We start from the raw sequence: 21,287 nt of genomic DNA, 5'->3' as shown, positions 1-21,287 counted from the left end.
AGCTACCCAACATGGATATCACTTTTTCTTCCCTGACTTCTGTGGACAGAAGAACATACTACATCACATGGACCATAATGATAAAGATGATAATTTTTGTAGGATAGACAGGATCTAAAGATCTTACAAATGTCAGACTGGAACAAAAATAATTTATTCTCCTGTATAATGGGCTCTCTACCACTAACGCTACAACATTAGGATGAAACTTCAGCTTCGAAAGATGGCTACTGCTAGCAAAAGACTCAAATAGTTTAAACTTTATTTACAAAAGTGTTTCACAATTTATACATGTCAGTAAGTGCTTATCACTTAAAGAATGCACAGTGAGAAAATGAGATCAGTTTTTATTGATGGCTTCTTGGCAGCTCCACACATTCTGTACTTTGGATCTACACTGTAATATGTGTATTGTCACTAGTTCATATTCACCTTTTCCTTTGGTGCAATTAATGTATGTAGCCTCCAGGGCTACCTCTTAACTGATTCACTAACAGGTAACCAGTCTGAGTGAGCTTACTATTCCTCAGAATGCCAAGTGCACATTTAGCTCACTTAATTTTTAGATGATACTGTTTATTGAAAGGAATATGATTATCCATAAAATCTAATTCACCCTGTTGTGCCTTTTAAGCATTATATGATCTTACATTCCTTGTATGCTACAATACTTAGGCAGTGAGGTGGTTTGAGGATAGATTTGGTGCTTTAATCATGAACTTCCATGCTTTAGTGATTATAAAATCAAATCATTAACATCACTAGAATATAGGAGTTCAGATTTTTATATAGGAATGCTACAGTATATAGCCAAAGAAATATTAATTTATAACATAACATAACTGAAGAGGAAGTTAGCAATTACCATGTCTTAAAAAAGAAGTCTTTACAAATCTGTATCCATTTATAAAGATAAAACCCTGCATTTTAAATTAAGTCAAATGAGATCATCCATCTGTTGTTTGCATCATGCCAAAAAGGAGAATGTTTATGACAGGTAAAATGTAGGCAGAGAAAAAGAAAAATCATGATGAATTTCCAGCCTCACAAAAACAGTATTTCATGCTTTATATGCATCCTTTCCCACTGTCATTTACAAGGAACAATCAATCTTGAAGCCAAAATCTATACTGATAGGTTTGTGCAGCCATTCATCACTGCAAAGTTGTGTGTGTGTGTTTTTATTTGTTTGTTTGTTTGTTTTGTTTTTTAAAGCAGTGACTTTGTTTTAAAAACTTGGTGCAGCAGGCATGGCAAAAGAGTTAATCTGTTAGTCAATTAGGTAGACTGAAATGCACAACAGTATTGCCTACAAAGGATGAGAATGGTGGAAGTAAAAAGCAATTCTGAAAAGCATTACTTGTCTTCTGGTCAAATCCACATTGCCTTACTCATGCAAGTGGTCCTACTGAAATCAGTGGAAATTAAGCATACAAGTAAAGGAAACAGAATTTAGCCTAAGGATCTATCTTACAGTAATATTCTAAGCCATCAAGAAGCCATCATTCTACACAAATCTTTACCAAAACCTAACGGCCCTTTTATATACAGTACTATTCTGTGCTGAATGTTTATTTCCATCTAATTATGATTCACTCTAACTAATTATAATTAAATACATTACTATGGTGCAATAGTATAATTTTAAAATATTTTGGTAAAGAAATCAAATGTATAGTTTCAAAAGATTATTCTTAGAATGTCTGTGGCAACTGCTTACATACTAAGTGAAAAACAGCTTCAACACCATACATCTAACATATTTCCATATAATTTATATGTAAACAGAATTTATAGTTAAAGCACCATTTATGAAAAAGGAATGTGTTTAAACTGTTGCAGTAAAATTGAAAGCCAAATTTGGTCACTCTGTCACACATTCATCTTGAGTATCAAAGGGTAAGTCTTACAACTGATTGAACAAGCTAGCTTGCATACTTTGCTCCCCATTTTTCTCAGTAACAGAAACAACATGATAAACAAACTGTAAGGTGCATGAATGCAGGCCATTCCTGAAAAAGCTGTAAAATTCTGACAAAATAGAAGATATTCGTAAAAAGCATTTGAGAAAAAACATGCGCACACATACAAACATAAACAGTCAGTCTTAACAAAGCTACCTGCACAGGGGTCATTTCAGATTGCAGGAATGCACCTTAGAAATGTGGCACTGAAGTTATGGCATCTAAATCTCTTTCTCCCTCCTTTCTCCCCACTCTCAACACAGCTTGGTGAACTAACAAACCAGGGAAGAGATAGATATTCTTACTAGGAGTGTGAAGGAAGAAATGGTGAGAGGCCAAGGTAAGGGGAGGAACTCAAAGATTAAAAACAGAAGACAAAACAGGAGAGGTAGAGACAAGAATAAACTGTTTAGCCCAATTGCCAACATGTCATGTCTCTCTCACAGAAAAAAGTACCATCTCCAGTAAAGCCAACTTCAGCATTCAGTGGAAAGAGTACGAAGAGGGAGCCAAATCATCTGACCTAAAGTAAGAGAACTGGAGAAATCTTTGACATGAACCTTCCTTTAATGATGATTTTCAAATAATGCTAAAGGTACTGCAAGTACAAAAAAGGTAAAATCTTAAATCATTAAGATAACTTGGGTACCATTATAATTACAATTATATTGAAGATTTTTCTTTTCAACTGCCAAGACCTCATGGTTTTGTGTTTCTCCTGCAGAAATGATCCTATCACAAGCACAAAACAGCAGAGCAGAAAGCTCTGTTCTAGGTTCTGGGAAGCGAAACACCATCAATTCTTGCAGGAGAAACACAGAACCATGAACTCAGGGTCTAGAGGGTAAAAGATTGAATTAAATTTTTTTCATTTTAAAACGTGCTTACTGGTTTTAAAATTTGTCCATATTTTCTATTCATGATTTAAGAGCCTAACTTTTTTGTATTTATTTTTAAATTATTATTGAATGGCATCTGAATTCACTGATAAGAAAACTGCACTAAATTTAGTAATTTTGTGCTGAATTCTCCAAGCAGCTGACATTTAATAAGAAAGGAAGGTAAATTATACTTGCCCCTTATTTGGGGTATCCAACACACAGGCCCTGAGCCTACAAGGCACTTAACTTTGCTCACTTGAGTAATCCTCCTGAAGTCAATGAAACTACTCACCTGAGCAAAGTTATGCATGTGTTGAAGTGTTTTGCAGCATCAGGGCTAATTTCTAAATTGGTGCAATATTTTTGTTATTTTCAGATCTCCTTTTAACTCTGACCCCCTTCTTTTCATCTGTGGTAAGACAATATCCTGTGTCTCTGAAATGAACCCTGCTTGTACAGCATCCACACAAGAATATTATAATGGAGATTGAGTGTTCTAACAAAAGAGAAAACATTATTTTGTCATTTCTTTTCTTCTGTATTTAGGCAGTTCCTAACAGTTTCCAAGGACATATTCATGGCTGCTTGAAGCATGTCTTCTTCACTCATATCGCCTCCTGCCAGGAGACAAACATACACAAAATATTCACGTTTAATTACTTCTGGAATGCAGCTATAAAGAAGTAAACATTTTTCATATCACTTCTTGCCTCTTGTTTCTATTTGTTTATCATTCCATGTTTTTTCAGATGTCTTTTGCTTTTTTGTTTTCTATTATCAAATGATCATTTCAGACTTACTTTTCAATGCACTGTAATCATTCTATAAAAAGATATGAAATAATGTATAATTAATTTTAGGTCTGATATTTAACATTAGTAATGTTCACATATTTATTTTCTCTCTGAATTACATTGTTAACATGTTTCCACACATAATTAAAAATAATAAATGTCTCTGTTCCAGCCTAATGTATTTTTTATAAAACTTGAGAATAGACATTTAGAGAGAGATTTATTTTTCAACATGCATCCTGTTGTTGGTAATAAGAAGTGCTGCATACACCTACACCAAGAGCTACCATACTATATTCAACTGAAAGAAAGTAAAACCAGAACCTGCTTGATCTAGTAGCAGTGCTGTGCACTCCCAAGAAGGAGAGATCGACATTCAATCACTATCTCTAGATTCTTAGGCCAACAAGGGCTGAGAGCAGTGTGCAGGTAATGCAGTCCACTCCTGTGGGACAGGTGATCTTATATCACTCAAGAGTGACCCTTTCGGCCAACACAGCAGAACAGGCTCTCTAAGAGCCCTATTATATCCTCCCCAGCAAGAAAAATAGTGGCTATGTCATGCAGCCCCAAGGGCAGTTGTTAGGGGAGTTAAAGGCAAGGAAAATTGGGGAACTGTTCTTCAGCAAAGAGAGAACCCACCAGGGAAAAATCTAGATTAACATCTGTGTTGAAAACCATAGGTTGAATAAAACAATACCTGGGTCTGTTCCTAGTGCATTTGAACTTGTAGTTGGCTTATCGTGTATATCTGGGGTCTGGCCTTGCTGCAACTGTTGCTGCTGTCTGAAATTACCAAAATAGTTTAAATTAGTGAAAAAACAAAACTAGGAGCACAAAAATAGTATAAACTAGACAAACTCCTAAGTTCCTAGTATCTGGTAGAGTTCAAGTTACCACATTTACACTTCAAGAAAATATTACCAGATACAAAACTGACCGTGAGATAATCCAGAATCTCTGGCTTTTATATTAGGCACTCACTTCACTATATTCTGATCCCTGCAAATAATTTGATCCACACACACACAAAAAAGGGCAGAAAATAGATAGCTACCTACTATCAACCTTAAGAAACCCATGGTGGGTAGTTAGAATTATGAAAAAGGGAACTTTTAAAATGTATTAAAGTAGTACTGTCAACTTAAAAATCTTATGTTCTAAACAAAGTTTCTTTACCTATGTTCAACACCATACATTGTGCAGCGTTGCCAACCCTCCAGGATGTCCTGGAGTCTCCAGGAATTAAAGATAATGCCATGTGATGAAACCTCCAGGAGTTCATACAACCAAAGCTGGCAACCCTATATGCAGGGTTGTTGTAGTTATGTCAGTCCCATGATATGAGAAAGACAAGGTAGGTGGGGTAATATCTTTTATTGGACCAACTTCTGATAGTGAGAGAGAGATGCTTTCGAGCAGACTGTAAGCTCGAAAGCTTGTCTCTCTCACCAACAGAAGTTGGTCCAATAAAAGATATTAACCCACCCACTTTGTCTCTCTTATACCATACATTAAAAGACAAATAACTTTAAAATACCAGAGAACATGTCACAATTTATACCATTTAATTTTAACATTTATATCAGCTTTGATATTTTTCAATTATATCAGATTCACTTTCAGTTCCTTACTGTTAGGGTTCCAAACATTGCAGGAAAATATTTAGTTGTTAAAAACAACTGTTTTTACTGTTTTGTTTTGTTTTTTAAATTGTGAAACATTTCCCTGGATCTGAGGCTTTACATCTGTTCCCTCCTCCTCCCAAAATTTACATACAGGTCCAAATTTAAATCCACAATCTCCATTTAAAAGCTCCTCATCTTGTCTTTATTGTCTCTTTTTCTAAGGTCCTGTTCTGACACTTCCCCTCTGCAAAAAAGTCATTTTTCATTCCATGGAAAGCCAATGAGTGAGAAATATTTGGATGGTGCCCATCATATGCCCTTGCACCCCAAAATCCCTTCAATTCAAATGTCTGGCATTCTCATCCACTCATACACAATCTTATCCCCTTACTACTTCACTTTTCCTTCTGGTTCCCCTCTCCCTCCTCACTAGAAGATCAAGATAGAGAGAAGGAAAAACAATAGTAACAACAGAAGAGATGCAACTGGTTTATAGTTCTGAAACAGAAGCTGAATTGGTATTAAGAATCTACTTGCTCATCTCTATGGTTAGCAGAGAACAAGCTCTGCCCAACCTTTTGTTCAGAGGGGGAAGGACTCAATAGATGAATATTATGTGACTCCCTGCATTTATATCTCAACTCTCAGGCACATACCCCCACTAAATATTGATTGTGTTGTTTTTTTCGTAGAGTGCACTCATTAAATCATGACGGACACATACCCTCTATAAAATAATTAGTGTTATTTACAACAATACTCCTAAGACTTCATATAAAATAGTATCTTAGTACCTATGTGTGCACATAGCTGGACATTTACCTTACTGGCAAACAAACAATCTCCTTCTAACTAGTATCTCAAGTAACTAATTAGAAGCTACAGGATTTCCAGAATACGGTGCTAAAAAGGCCATTAAAAAAAAAAAAGATAAATAAAGCTAAATCTGACCTCAATGTGTGAAAAAATATTCTACTATCCTAAAATATAATTACTTCAACAAGCAAATTCAGTTTTCCACCAGATACTTTACTTTTCAAAATATGTCTGTCTTCTCCTTCGCAGCTCTTCTGAAGAAAGTGATTCAAACTGACTTGTACCAGACGAATGTGGTATATTCTGCGATACAGAGTCTGAAAACTCACTTTGATGGCCTCCTAAAGTTAGAACATGGCATTTCATTACATCAAGATGGGAAATTTTAAACTAACAAATGTAACGTAGCTAAAATTACCTATCCAAATCTCGATGAAGAAAAAATTGTTTATAACATGATCATCATATACAATTATCTAATCTCTATTACTACAGACAAAGGTCTTGAAACAATAGATCTGGCAAGGAGTGAATGGCTCAGGGAATTGGGGAACAGAGAACTTCACCTGAAGATCAATGGTTCAAATCTACCCACTGCAGTAGCCAACCTAAAAATCAATATTATCTAATGGCTATTTAGCTGTCTATGTGAATAAGATGAACTTTCACTATACTTCCTAGTGATCAACTATTCACATCATAACTGACAACATTTTTAAGAGTCACAAGGAAAGGACCAAAGTTCACACTTAAGTATCCCTTCATGCTTAGGAGGCAGACTTTCCAGAGGGCCTGACCAGTGGGCCTGAGACACATTCGCAGGGAAAATAGCTACTGTACTTGACCCTATGAACAGATTTCAGCTGTCAGATTTCACTTTTCACAAGAACTCAACTAGTCAAAGTGATCACTGGATACAAATTGTAGCTTCTTTTTAAGTAAGTCTTTTACCTTGCATACTAAGTTGAATGGCTCTACGAAGATCAGCTTCTTCATCTTCCATATCAATTTCCTGTTTACTTAGAGCAAGGGCTCTTTGGAAATTCTCCTCATCTTCATCTAACATGCCTGTTCCATCAAAGGGATGGTTAACGTCTAAAGCTTGTTCCAGGTCAGTTTTTTGCACCCTGCAGAATAGATATCTCATTGCAATCAGCCATAGATAACATTGTTATTTGAATCTCATAATAAAGAATAATACTTTGCATTGATTTAGCTCTGCATTTTCAGGGTACTGTAAAAACATTCTTATCTTCACAACACATCATCTGAGGTAGTTAAATATTTTCCCCATTTTACAAATGAAAAACAGAAGTAAAAAGAAATTAAGTGATTTGTCCATAATCACAGTGCTAGTCAGTGTCACAGTGAAGGGCAGAACTCAGAAGTTTGTGGTTCCCAGTCCCATGCTCTATCAACTAGGCTATATTGCCACACAAGATCTCTGTTTTTACCTATTGCAGAGCCATGGAAGTTAACCTGTATACCAAGAGAAAGGAACATTTATGAAGTAATTCCTTTGAAAATTTAAAGCTCTCTTAAATCTCTTTAAAAGCAATAAAATTTAATCATGATAAAATGCAACAAAACTATACCAGGCTGACTAGAGTATTTTAAAATGTTTTAAGATTTGGAAACATTTAAGGATTAATGTTGTAGTTGTAGGATAAATCAGAAAATAGCAGCTTTACAACTCAGTGAAATTATAATAGTATATATAATGAATTAGCGGTACCTAATACTACTTTGTAAGTTTACTTAGAAATAAGTGCCTTGGTTGTAGGCATCAGTCGCTAAAAAAAATCATGTTCAACACTATTAAAAATAAATCTTTATTTACCTTACCTTTCATCTCTTGATTGTGCAGTCTCTTCCCCAATCAGTTTTGGTCGCTGCATCTGCTGTACCTGAATCATTTGCAGTAGTTGGTCAGCCTCACAATCTGGCAGGTCACCCTTTACAACAAATATAGAATAACCTGGGAATAATAAAAGCAGAAATACTAAGTATAAGGTGTGTGGATTATTAAATACCCTCAACTAAATATGCCATGAAATAAAAAAAGATGTAATTTATTACCAGCAATATAATACAGACATTCAATATTAGGCTTTGCTTCTCATTACAAGGATTGTATAGTTATTTCACCGATTCAGTCACAAAACTGATAGACTGGATACAAACACTCTTATAAATAAAGGTTAATTATCTGATTTTAATCATGTGCTTTCAAGCAATGAGGTTTAACATTTGCAAACTAGTATTACCTTCCTGTTGTAACTGAGCCAAGAAAAGTGCAAGGTATGTATCTGATATTAGTTCTGGACCCATCAGGAGGGAGTTCAAGTTAAACCACTGTAATTTGAAAACAAAAAAAGATTTGAGAGAAAAAAATTAGCATGGAATTTATTTTTGGGCAATCTGGTCAATTTCCATGATGAAATATCGGATTTGTAAACTAATCATGTGAAATATCAAATTCCTTTCAAGTACAAGAGCACAACAACATAAGTATTGCTACCTGCCACCCTTCAAACAGTCCTCAGCTAACACAAACTCTGAAACTTTACAGGGAAATTTATGTAACTTCAGGCTCCCTCCCTACTAATATCAGGAGAGTTTAAAGGGGAGAAATTTGAACAATTTTTATGTCATGGTTTCTGCTGTTACTTTATGATACTGTTTATTCTGGTTTGCAATATTTGTTCTTGGAGATTGTCATTCGATACACTGAGGTTTTTTTTCCTTCTGTCACTTCACCATAGATTCATATTTTTAGTGGAGAGTGGACAGAATCCCTATTTAAAGAGATGGCTGAAGAAATAGTTGAGTATTTTCTGTTAAGAATATGCATAACAGTGCTGCCTTTAATTGCGGATACTATAAAAAAGGTTGCTTTAATCATAGGTAACTGGTTTCTCTACATGTATTTTAAAGATAATTATATCAACCAAGTTCACTTGGAACACTTTTATTATCTATGTCACAAAGACAGCCTATATTAGGAGGAGGTGAGACAGGATGTAAAGATGTGTCCGTATAAATCACCGCACACACACTCCAAAAGGCCCATTAGTCATTAATAGTAATTCTGGTAATAACTGAAAATATATCCAATTTGGGGAGAGATGGATATTATAGGGGCCATTAAAACTATCAGACATATCTCTTGACACTATCTTGAATAAATGCAAGTGCTTGAAGAAAAATTCTTCACAACACCCTTCCATTGTGCTAAAATCATGACCTTCCAGAACCACTTCAGATGGCAACAGAATTCAGTTTCCATTCCATACAATTCTTGGCCAAGCTACTGAAACTGTCAACAAGAATACTAATTAATATATAAGTATATTCTTTGTGATAGAGGCTAATGTCCATTGATAGCTAGAATGAGACTATTAACTTATTTCAGATGCTATTGAACCACCAATTACTTTTGGGCCCAATCCTGCAACATTTTAAACACATTTAAATGAAATCAGTGGACTCCTCGTGTCCTTGAAGTAGAACATGCATGTGTCTGCAGGATTGGGGTCTTGATTACTGTTCACCAGGAATGGAGTCATCAAATAGTTCCATATCATACTGCCAACATTCTACCCCATTCACGCCACAAAATTTCCTCTTAAAAAAAAAAAAAAAAAATCCAACCCCAAATGGTGTGTGGGCCAAGGGTGTGGGGTAGAGATAAAAAGGTATGGTATTGATATATGTACATGAGTGTTGGGCTTTTAAAATGAGGAGTGAGGAAAAAACCTTTTAGAAAGAATAGTTTTACTTTATAGTATAACAAATAATAGAGATGAAAGAGTCAAATTAATGTTTCCTTCATTGAGCTAATCTATTTTGTCTAGGGATGGATTATTAACTTATAAAATGAATCCGCCTTCTGTATTACTCTCTGAATAGACACCAGTAAGTGCTTTATTGTGATTATAAACTATGTAACATCTAAAAAAATAAAGTTTTAAACCCAAATTTAAAAAAATAAAAATCTCTGTGACAGAATAATAGTTTACCAAAAAAAATCTGAACTACACATACACATTTAGCCTGGAATGCTCTCCCCATCAGATAACAGTTTTAAAGTGAACACTAATGCCCCTTCAATATAAAACATGAAAAAATGCTTACAAAATGAACATAATTATTTTTAAACTAATCCCGAATGTAAAGTCTGTAATGCATTCCCCATTTTCCCCATTTACGCCAGATGTCATTTCCACTTGAAGTAAACCACAATATAAGTGCATTTTTGAAATTTGTATTGGCCTGAAAAATCATTACTAGTATAAGGCATCACTTGCAGCCAAACCACTTTGAGCTTTCATTTTTTAACAAAGAGGCTTTATCGGGAATGTTTGGTGCATTCAATGAGCCTTTTCAGTAGAAAATAAAAAGCTTCAGTGCCATGTTAAGGGCAGTGGCCTGGTTAGTTTCATCTACAAAAAGTTTACTTATTTTTTCTCATCTGGATGTCAGCATGGCTGCAGCTTCCAAAAACCTTATTCATGGCTATGTGAGCTCCTTTCCATTATTGTAGATGTTTTTACAAAGCTTACTTCAGGAGTGTTTTACACATTTTAAAAATGTAGTTTAATTATATGAAGAATTATAGAATGTCATCTAGAAAGGGACAACTTTGATTGGCATTCTATCTCTGTGTGTTAAAAAGACCCAACTTTTTCTGATCTATCTGGCTGTTTGGTTATGAACACTTCATACAGGCACACCATCCCTTATTTTTAGCAATCTATTTCTAATTTAATTCCTCCTAAAAGCTCTCCTAAATCCTACAGAGTTAAAAGCTGTGTTTCTACTTTTCCCCACTACAATCCCTACTAATACCTCTCCAATGTTGGCAAACATAAATATTCAATGGTCTAATGTGTTAATCACATTTCCCATATACTGACTAGCCATTTTAGATGCACAGAAACTACCTGCAATTTATTTTACAGTATCAATGTAATAGTATTGTGTAATGCAGCAAAAACAAAAAAAATCTGACCCTCAGTACCTCTTTATAATGTATAAAGATGACCTCAAACTTTTTTCAAAAGTATGATTTTCTGGCTGTCTGTTACATTAAGTCTTCTCTCTTTCCTGACAAATATGTAGTGATGTCACATAAAGCTGTAACCAGAGCTGCAGCTCTTGCTTCCTATAACAGCATACAGATTCTTAGGGGATCTGATCCAGAGTCCTTCCTTACGCCAACATTAATGCCAAGCTGCCTGGCAGCATTATGATATAAATAAGCGTTTACCCAACCTATTTATTTGGGATAGTCTAAAACAGAGTTCAACCCAGACCTTCAAAAGATGAAAGGCTAGCACATGGCCTCATTGCAACCATTCTTTCCACCCCCGCTCTGAAGTCAACTTTTAAATAAAAAAAGACAAGGTCACCTGTTTTCCTAACTTTCGAACTGTAAACCAGTGTTCCTTATAATTACAAATAAATGATCTTTCATTTCTGTAAAAAGAAAAACACAAGGTATACATAAAATTAAATTCTCTAATATTGGAGCTCATACTAACTTTTAAATTATTTGTTATCACTAATTTATAAATAAATTACAATATTTTGGCAATACAACATAACTATTGATGCTATAGAGTGTTTAAATTGCTCTTATTATAATTCATAATATTTTAAAGTGTTCTTTTTAATTATGTAGTGAAGTCTATATAAACCTGGTAATGTCATAAAGCATATATGACATCACATGCAACTCAATCAGCATACTGTGATGCCACAGATACTGAGATGTCATGAAGGCTCAGAGGACAGATCATATTAATCCCCAAAATATGAAAAATAAAAGGCTGAGGGGATAAAAAAGGAAACATCAAAATGTAACAGAGCTTGAAATAGTAATTTTAAAAGAAACTTAGTAATCACAGATTTTCAGCGTTACTTTTCTGTAAAATGAAAGCAGGGTGCTAAAAAGAAAGTCTTACATAGGGTCGATCCCGAGCCTCTGATACTCTGGGCTGTTGAAGAGGATTAGTTCTAAACCCCAAACTTTCAAGGCATTGCTTATAACCTGTCAAAAAATAGTACTTTTCATGAGACAAACCAGTCAACTCCAAATTTAAGCAATGCAACCATTTTAATCACTATGAACAATTATATTGTTTTCATAAAGCTGTGCTTTTAAAAAGTTGATATAAAAAGGAAACCTCGGGATCATAATATTCAAAATGCAACCTTCATGAATCTACGATCACCACACAACATAGATAGCATATACAACAAAGATGAATTACAAAACTAGAGTTTGACAGAGAGATTCTAGCAAAGCACACCTCCTTGATTATGTTATAGCCTTATATCCAGCTGTCTGCTTATTACCTTCTTACTTTCACCCTCAAAACTACATTATTAAAATGTAGTGGCATTTTGCAGCCATTAAGATAACACAAGAAACAATATTTGGGCTACTGTTAACATATTTAGGGATCATCTACTCTCATCCTTTTTGAAGACATGTCCACTAAGACTTTTAACTCACATAGGTCCTTAACTTTGCCACACTACAAACTAGAACCATGTTGCAACAAGGTCCCTGACTCCATTACAACTTGGGTAGACCTGAGCATCAAGGTTTACCAAAAACCCTAGACTTCCAACTAAGGATCTCCCTAATATCTGCTAAAGTTCTAACTCATTTTAAACATTATTCAGTATGTTTGAAATTTATGGATGGAATCAAACGTCTTAACACTACTCACTTAAAGCTGTTTGGGATAAAGGTATGGGGAGATTAACAATTCATCCTCACCTCAGCCAGTCAACAGTGTAGCAAGTGAGCAAAGAGATGGAGGAGCAAGAAAGTAGAAACAAAGAAGAAAGCAATTTTTATCTGCTTCAAAGTCACTGCAGCACAATTAGGAAGTAAGGAATTGCCATGCTGGCAATGGCAGAAAATATATTTCAGAAATGAGACTGGGAAGTAAAATGAGCAAATAAAAAGAGAGCCCTGTGCATCTACAAAACAGAGTAATGGGAGCAGAAGCTTACATGAGAGTATGGGAAGAAATACTGACCAACATACATGGGGGCCACAAGAAGAGAAACAAAAGGTACAGAACATGACCTAGGGATCCAATATAGGTAAAAGCTACTAGTCTGGGATTTTTATGGGGTTTTTGGTTCTATTACAGGTATTTAAAAGATTAATTACATATTAAGTAAATTCCCTTTTTAAAAATAAACTTTTTTCCAAATAGCTCTAAAGTTTCAGAAGTGTGAAATAAAGCCTTTGGAACACAGATTCTGCAGCTTTTTCATTTTGCAGATCACTTTGTAAGAGAAGGATTCTCTACGGACCCCGTAATCACCAGGAAGGCCTCTGTAATCCATAATTTAAACCCGATGCTCTAGAAAGCCAGAACTCTCCTGCATTAATCCTACACACTAGAAATTGGAGAAGAATTACTAAATGCTATCAAAATTATTTTGAAGAAAATATATATAATGCAACTGCACTGGTTGTAAGAAATTGTCCTGAACACAGAGTCATGCTTACTTGAATGGAGAAGTAGCCACTATCATCCATATTTCCAGAAGGCTGCTGTTCAATTTGGGTGGAGGAGAAAAAGAAAAATTGTGATCAGCTTACACTTCTAAAAAGGTTTATGAGAAATCAAGTGTAAAAATAAATACAATTGTGTACACCTACAACAGAGACTCTGTACACCCATTTAGAAAAAGACTACTTGCCCTGCCCAAAATACACTTTTAGTGAAAAAACACAATCCCATATCCTTCTCTCCATGCCTGTAAGATGGGGATAATATATTTCTCATTGAAGTGTTGTGATGCTTTAGTAGTGAATTAATGTTTGTAAATGCCAATTTGACATACTTGTATGAAAAAGACTATAAAATAGAAAAGCATTATCACTTGAAAATGGAGCTTCCATAACAAAGCAAGAATGACAAATTTGTAAAACAAAAAATTATGTTTCAAAAAAGCAAACAGATGCCAAGCAATCTAATGTTAAAATGATTGTTACCTGTAAAAACGTTCTGTACTCTTCACTAGAAACTCCTCCCTCCGCCATTCTTATTCTCTCTTCCTCATCTAGCTGCTGTGCAATAGAAGATAACTCCACAGGGCTAAAATATTCCCCTTGTAGTAAGTTATTCAGACAGTGCTGAGCGCACAATGAGCCTTCTTGCTAAAATTGTAAAGGAACAAAAATATATCTAAGAATTGTTTTAATGTTTTGTTATATCTTCATTGCTTCAATCATCTATGTTTGCCAAGGGAGTATATTTACCCCCAAGCTTTCCTACAGTGCATTACTTGTCTGACTTTAGAACACCCAAAAGATCATCTCTGACACATGCATACGGACCCCGGTTATTTCTCAAGAAATGTAAACATTTTTAGTCCGTAAGTTTACTTTTAATTTAGAAGGTAATTTAAGAATTGGCCAGTGACAGAAGTCTCTGCAGACTGAAAGTCACAGAGGGACTCCAACAATTCTTGCAAACAGCAGCTACAGACTTCATTCTCTCCCAGGTGTAAGGGGACTGTTGCCCCCTTACTAACATTCAGTGGGGGTGTTTTGGTTGGCTAGCTCCCAGCACTAAAAGGGGAAGGGTCGATGGGAAATCAGGAGCCTGAGACTGACAGTCCCCAGGAACAATGGGGAGAGGCCAATGCTCCAGATCAGCCTGATTGACAGGGCGGGCAGGCTAATCAGGGAGTCAGGAGGGTCCCGTCCTCCGTGTGAACTGGAATGGCCTGAGTCAGACAGAGTGGGGCCGAGCTAAGGAGAGAGCAGGGGCCTGAGCTAAGTTGCTGGAAGCAGAGGTGCAGCCCCAAAGCCAGAGCACAGCCCAGAGAGAGCAGACCTGCCCTGGGAGGAGAGCTGCAGCAACCAGAGCCAGAGGGGCCAGACAAGCAGCCAGGAAGCAGGTCAGAGCTGGGAGCAAAGTCACAGAAGCAGCCTGCAGAGCAGACCTGCCCTGGGAGCAGAGCTGTAGCAACCAGAGCCAGAGGGGCCAGAGAAGCAGCCCAGGGAGCTGAAGGCAGAGCAGCAGCAGCAGCCGTGCTGAGGCAGAGTGGAGCTGGAGCTGGGGCTGGAGCAGTCCGGAGCTGGGTGCGGTGAGCAGCTGGGGAGAGCAAGGGGGACCCTGGGCAGTGGGCGCAGCGCAGGGAGATACCTCAGCCAAGAGGCCTTGCAGGCCAGACTTGGAGGGGGATCATAACCCTGACAGGGCGCGGGCGACGCTGGGAAGAAGGGTCCTGCCACCTAGAGCCTGAGAGCGTGTGGCCACCGCCAGAGCAAGTGTCCAACCCGCAGCGTCTCTGCAGCACAGCCCGGGCCTGAGAAGGAGCCTGGGACCTCCGAGGAACAGACTGTGAACTGCCCTGATGTTCCAGAGACACTGTTTGTAATGTTCCCTGCCACAGAGCGGGGTGATGTGTTTTCCTTTAACCTTTCCCATTTTTCCTTATTCTTTTTTTTAAATTAATTGTTAATTAAACAACTTGTATTTGCTTTAAATTGTATGAAATGATCAGTGGGTCAGGGAGGTGCACAGTGCAAAGAGAGTACCCCGGAGTGGGGACACCCTAGCCCCTGTCCTGGGTGACCACAGCAGGGTTGGGGGTTGAGAGCCCCAGGAATCCTGGGCCCAGCCTTGTCGGGGTTCACGAGGACTCTGCCAGACAGGAGAGTGGAAGGGGAGTCCTCAAGGGCAGGGAGGCCTCTGGGTAAAGGAAGTGGGAGCAAGGACTCAGATCCTTTCGCTAGCCCACTTCACCGGGGTAGTGCAGAAGCCAGGAAAGTTCCCCACAATAGCGGGACCATTCCCCCGCTTACACAGGCAGCCTCCACATGTGACTCTCTCATTCTCCATACCAGTTGCACTTGTCTCATATAAATCTCCCTCTTCTTTTCCCTCCACAACAGTGCCATGTACCCCTAAGTCGCTTCCCCCATCATGGATATACACACGTAGGCAGGGGCGGGAAAACTTTTTGGCCTGAGGGCCACATCAGATTTCCAAAATTGTACGGAGGGCCGGTTAGGGGAGGCTGTGCATCCCCAAACAGCCAGGTGTGGCCCGGCCCCCGCCCCCATCTGACCTCCCCTGCTTCTTGCCCCCTGATGGCCCCCCGGGACTCCTGCCCCATCCAACCCCCCCTGTTCCCTGATGGCCCCCCGGGACTCCTGCCCCATCCACACACACACACCCCGGTTCCCTGTCCCCTGATCGCCCCCAGAACCCCCACCCCTGACTGCCCCCCACCGCCCCATCCAACCCCTCCTCTCATTCCTGACTGCCCCCCCCAGGATCCCTGCCCCGACCGCCCCCGGAACCCCTGCCCCTGACTGCCCCCCCCCCCCGCTGTCCCATCCAACCCCTCCTCCTTCCTGACTGTCCCCCGGGACCTCTACCCCCATTCAACTCCCCTGTTCCCCACCCTCTGACCACCCTGACCCCTATCCACACCCCCATCCTCTGACCTCTATCCAATGCGCCCCCTTACCGCGCTGCCTGGAGCGCCGGTGGCTGGTGGTGCTACAGCTGCATCGCCCGGCTGGAGCCAGCCACGCCACTGCGCAGCACAGAGCACCGGATCATGCCGGGCTCTGCAGCTGCGCTGCCCCAGGAGCTCACAGCCCGGCCGCCCAGAGCATTGTGCCGGTGGCGCAGTGAGCTGAGGCTGCGGGGGAGGGGGAAAAGCAGGGGAGGGGCTGGGGGCTAGCCTCCCAGGCCAGGAGCTCAGGGACCGAGCAGGGGGGTCCCGCAGGCCGGATGTGGCCCACAGGCTGTAGTTTGCCCACCTCTGCACATAGGCCATGAAGACTTTGCAAGTTTGCCTCAAACTGATGCATCTATTAAATGCAGACATGTATACACTTCCAAATATACACATGTATATAATATGTGTTTTCCAAAGTAAATAGATATGCATACTTTTGTATTTTTTTACCTTAAGAACTTCAGTATACATGCACTCTCAATCATATGAAAGGCATTCCCATTTATTAGGGACTCTTGAAAAAGTTGGTTTTGAAGATTCTATGTGAATCAGATTTGAAATATAAGTCAAAAAAGCATCAAGAAAATATTTAAAAGAGAATGATAGGGAAATTTTTAATCCCCACCTCATTGAAAGTCCTCATGGGATTTGCCCCAAATATTTTTACCATCCTAAGATAACATACAGTGTGCAAATGTTCAGGTGTACTGAGGTTTTTCTTTGGTGACATTTAAGGGTGAATTGAGGGGCAAGCAGGGGAAAGAAAGAAAATTAGGCTCATAATTTATAACTGAAAGTAGCTTTAACCTTAATAAAGGAGACACAGCATTCTTTCATAATTATAAGCCTCCTCGTTCAACCTTGTCCTGACATACATTTATGCTCTGGCCATTCATTTATTAGAGCTTTCAACATTTTACCCTAGAGCAGAACTTCCTGTCTTTTACAGTACTGGCTCCTTAGGCATGGAGCTTGCCCCCCTTAGACCTATCTGAAAAGGTATCCTTACCTACCTTTTAAAATTATATTATTTTCTTTTCACACATGATTTTATGGTTAAGAATTTGATGTGTGTGTATTAAAGTACTTTAACTGTAAATACCTAAGCAGCATTCTGAATACTTTGGAGGAAATGGGGGCACTACCAGTGAACTGAAATGTAGATCTTTATTAAAAATGATGTTACATACACACTTGTTCAAATTTTTCCCAAGTGAAGGCAATTAAAATTGAGGGCATGGTAAATAATGAAGAGGAAAGATCACTGATTCAGAGTAGTTTACATCACTCCGTGAACTGGCCACAAGCAAACAACATGCATTTTAATATGGCTAAATGTAAATGCATACATCTGGGAACAAAGAATGTAGGCCATATTTTCAGGATGGGGGACACTATCCTGCAAAGCAGTGACTAAAAAGATTTGGGTGTTAGGGTGGATAATCAGCTGAACATGAGCTCTCAATGGGATGATGTGGCCAAAAGAGCTAATGCGATCCTGGAATCTCGAGTAGTAGTAGAGAGGTCATTTTATCTCTGTATTTGGCTCTAGCACAACCACTGCTGGAATACTGTGTCCAGTTCTGGTGTTCACAATTCAAGAAGGGGGTTGATTAATTGAAAAGAGTCCAGAGAAGAGCCATGAGAATGAGTAAAGGATTAGAAAACATGCCTTATGGTGACAGACTCAAGGAGCTCAATCTATTTATCTTAACAAAGAGGAGGTTTAGGGGTGACTTGCTCACAGTCTATAAGTACCTACATGGGGAACAAACATGTAATAATGGGCTCTTCAGTCTAGCAAACAAAGGTATGACACAATCCAATGGCTGGAAATTGAAGCTAGACAAGTTCAGACCAGAAATAAAGCATACATTTTAATGCCGAGAGTAATTAACCATTGGACCAATTTACCAAGGATTGTGGTAGATTCTCCATCATTGTCAATTTTTAAATCAAGATAGAAAAACATCCAAACAGATAAATTCCAGGAATTATTTTGAGGAAGTTCTATGGCTTCTTCTATACAGGAGGTCAGACTAGATTATCACAATTCTGGCTTTAGAACCTATGAAAATGATTATTACAACAGAATAAAAATATATGTTGCTTACTGCTTAAGATATCTAACTAGATGTTTTACCTCTACCTAAGTAATCTAACTACTAAATTGTCAAAGAGCAAGTATGTTTCCATATATGTAAACACATTTCCTGTACTGCAGGCTGATGTAAAATACTTGCAGTTTACACCACTTACAAAATAATTGCCATTTATTGTGTAACTTAGATTAAAGGGCAGAGTATAAATAAGAATATCAATCTTCAGCAGAATTACTTCTATCATTCCAATCCTATAAAGCCATCTTTCCACAGTAATTTATTTTAAAACAAAAAATGTTGGGGTTTTTTTGTTTGTTTTTTAAATTCCCCTTCTACACATGGCAGTCTAGGTCAGATAGGAACTAGTTTGGTTTAGTTACTATATCTCTTGGTAACTAGAGCAACCTGCATTTACAAAAGGAAATTTATTAAGAATGACAATTTGAAAAACTATTATTAATAATAAAGATGGCTAAAGAAACTAAATTACAGGAAGTACATAAAGACGACACTAGAATGTGATGGTGTGATATAGAGATTATTGTTTAGGAGTTTGAAGGCAATCATGAGTAACAGGTACTTGTCATCTGAAACAAAATATTTAACACTCATATGGTGCTTTACATTTTCAGAAGCACTGTACAGCTATTAAATAAATTTTAACAACACCCACTTTGAAGTAAGTGTCATAATCTCCACTCTGTACATGCAGAAACGGAGGTAGAGAGAGGTTGTCATGAGCAAAAGCACAGCAAGACAGTAGAAGAAGTCAGGAATAGAGCTCATATCTCCTGCTTCCCATCTTTATGCTCATCTCTCATTTAAGCCATGCTGCCTTTCTCAAGAGAGTAAAAACTTCATTCTGCACGATCAAATTCTTTCTGTATTTATCTTTAGAGGACCAAGAAAAAAAAAACAGGAAATAAAACTCAACATGAAAAAGTTGCTCTATAAAAGGAAGTAATATTGACACTTGTTTGTGACCACTTTTGAAGCTTTATAGACTTATTTGTCCAGCCATTTTTTTAAACCATTCAGCTGCTAGGGACTTCAGTATTGGCAAGGTATGCCAGCAGACTGGCCGAGAAATCGGATTCCCCTTCTGAAAGGGGCCTAGATTTCTTCGAAGAGTATTTAGTTGAACTATCATTTCACCTGGCTCTCCCCTTCCACTTGCGAGGAATCTTATCAGCACAAAGATGCTATAGTAAGGGGCAATATGACATCAAGATCAATTGGATAAACGAATTTAGTCAGGGGGTTGTTTTCGGGAGTGTTTAAAAGACAGTTTCAAATACTACCCTACTCTAAGTCATCCACGGGATGGAGAGAACTCACCAGCCCCGGCTCCCAGCTACTGGCTACAGCTCCCCTCACTTCCCCCGCCCCAGGCTACCGCTCCACTACCACCTGCCAACCGCCACCCCGCCATAGGCTACCACCCCTTCCTTTCCTTTTCCCTCCCAGCCCAGCTCCTACTCCTACTCCTACCCAAGCCTCTGAAATACCCATCCCCCCATCCAACCGCTGGCGCTCTGCGGCGCCCTCCCCCACTCCCGAGTCCCCCGCTCAACCGTACGCGCCCTCTCCCCCCGCCGCACACTCACCCTCTCATGGAAGATGGCCTCCATGTTTATTTGTCCCAAGCCAGCAGCAGCCTTCACCTCACGTGACCACATCCCAGCCCCACAGCAGCCAATCATCGCAGCTGCCCCGCACCCCCTCGCCCTCTGCCCACCACGTGATCTTACCCCGCCCAATAAACCGCGGCCTCTCCAGCTCCGTGACAGTCATGTGATCACAACATCAGTGCTTGCGCTGGAGTCCTGGGGGCGGGGTTGCGGGAGCCAGAAGCGGCTTCGGGACTCGAATAGCTGGTGCGATCGCCCCCCGTCGGCTGTCGGGGGAAGTGGGGGCTGGGTGCCGCAGTCAGAGCCGCAGCCACTAGCTCATCGCTGTGGTCTGAAGAGCTTTGTTAGCGCTTACAACCACGTGATTGCCCTGTGTGTCACAAGCCCTGTATTGCCAGGAGCTGATGGGGATTATCCCGCACCTCCGTAGTATTTTAAGGGGGTAGGGTTGTGCTTTGTGAGTAGCAGAGTCTGTTCTATTCCTACAGGTGAAAGACCCTTCCAAAATCCACCTTGTTCAGGGTGGTGATAATTAAGTCTTAGCGAGTTTTGTCACAATGCCCATATACTATTCTACACTAACTCAGTCAGAAATGAATTTAATTCACTTTCAAAGCAGATTATCCCATTTCTCATAACTGCCCATTTAATTGAAGGGAAGAATTGTCAGCTAGTTTCAGGGCACTTTAATGAAATTAGGTGGAAAAGAGCCTCCTGGTGAAGGCATGCCCTGTGTCAGGCTGTATGAATTATGAAGGGCATTTCCTACTCTCTCCTTTATCTGTACAAATGGTGGCATTTGAAAACTAATGATCATGACTTATTTTTTTAATTAAGTGAACCAGCTGTCCGCTCTGCTGACCTAAACCTCTTTCTCTATCTGCTTTCCCCAAACTCATTCATTTCAACCACTATAAGGAGGATGCAAATGAAGAGGATGGAGAAAGGGAGTG

General features: G+C 39.1%; 1 protein-coding gene across 4 annotated transcripts; it reads right to left on the bottom strand.

The window, feature by feature from the left end:
* Positions 1-245: 245 nt before the first annotated feature.
* Positions 246-20,395, bottom strand: ATXN3 (ataxin 3). 4 transcript variants are annotated; one of them, XM_065403637.1, is made up of 12 exons: positions 20,311-20,371; positions 14,113-14,277; positions 13,624-13,668; positions 12,053-12,138; positions 11,498-11,564; positions 8,351-8,438; positions 7,929-8,061; positions 7,035-7,210; positions 6,301-6,424; positions 4,340-4,425; positions 3,646-3,667; positions 3,379-3,462 (listed from the first exon to the last, which is right to left on the bottom strand). In XM_065403637.1, the coding sequence occupies exons 1-11, from the start codon at positions 20,332-20,334 to the stop codon at positions 3,663-3,665; spliced, it is 999 nt and encodes a 332-aa protein (XP_065259709.1). In that variant the 5' UTR covers positions 20,335-20,371; the 3' UTR covers positions 3,379-3,462; positions 3,646-3,662. The 4 variants fall into 4 exon arrangements, with proteins under 4 accessions (XP_065259707.1, XP_065259708.1, XP_065259710.1 ...); XM_065403635.1 differs by lacking the exon at positions 3,646-3,667 and having other exon boundaries at positions 246-3,462; positions 20,311-20,395; XM_065403636.1 differs by lacking the exon at positions 3,646-3,667 and having other exon boundaries at positions 246-3,462; positions 13,624-13,665.
* Between the last annotated feature and the right edge of the window lie 892 nt (positions 20,396-21,287).

Source organism: Emys orbicularis, chromosome 4, assembly GCF_028017835.1.
Source record: "Emys orbicularis isolate rEmyOrb1 chromosome 4, rEmyOrb1.hap1, whole genome shotgun sequence".
In the NCBI taxonomy this organism is placed as follows: Eukaryota; Metazoa; Chordata; order Testudines; family Emydidae; genus Emys; species Emys orbicularis.
Note: the sequence above shows the minus strand (reverse complement) of the source record. Positions and strands in the feature narration are given on the sequence as shown.

Bases quoted from the DNA above. Each gene is read 5' to 3' on its own strand.
- ATXN3 (XM_065403635.1), bottom strand. From the start codon at position 20,382: ATGTGGTCACGTGAGGTGAAGGCTGCTGCTGGCTTGGGACAAATAAAC. The intron at 14,278-20,310 runs GTGAGTGTGCGG...TTACAATTTTAG, and splicing joins AGGCCATCTTCCATGAGAGG to CAAGAAGGCTCATTGTGCGC. The intron at 11,565-12,052 runs GTAAGACTTTCT...TTCTTTTTACAG, and splicing joins AGGCTCGGGATCGACCCTAT to AAATGAAAGATCATTTATTT.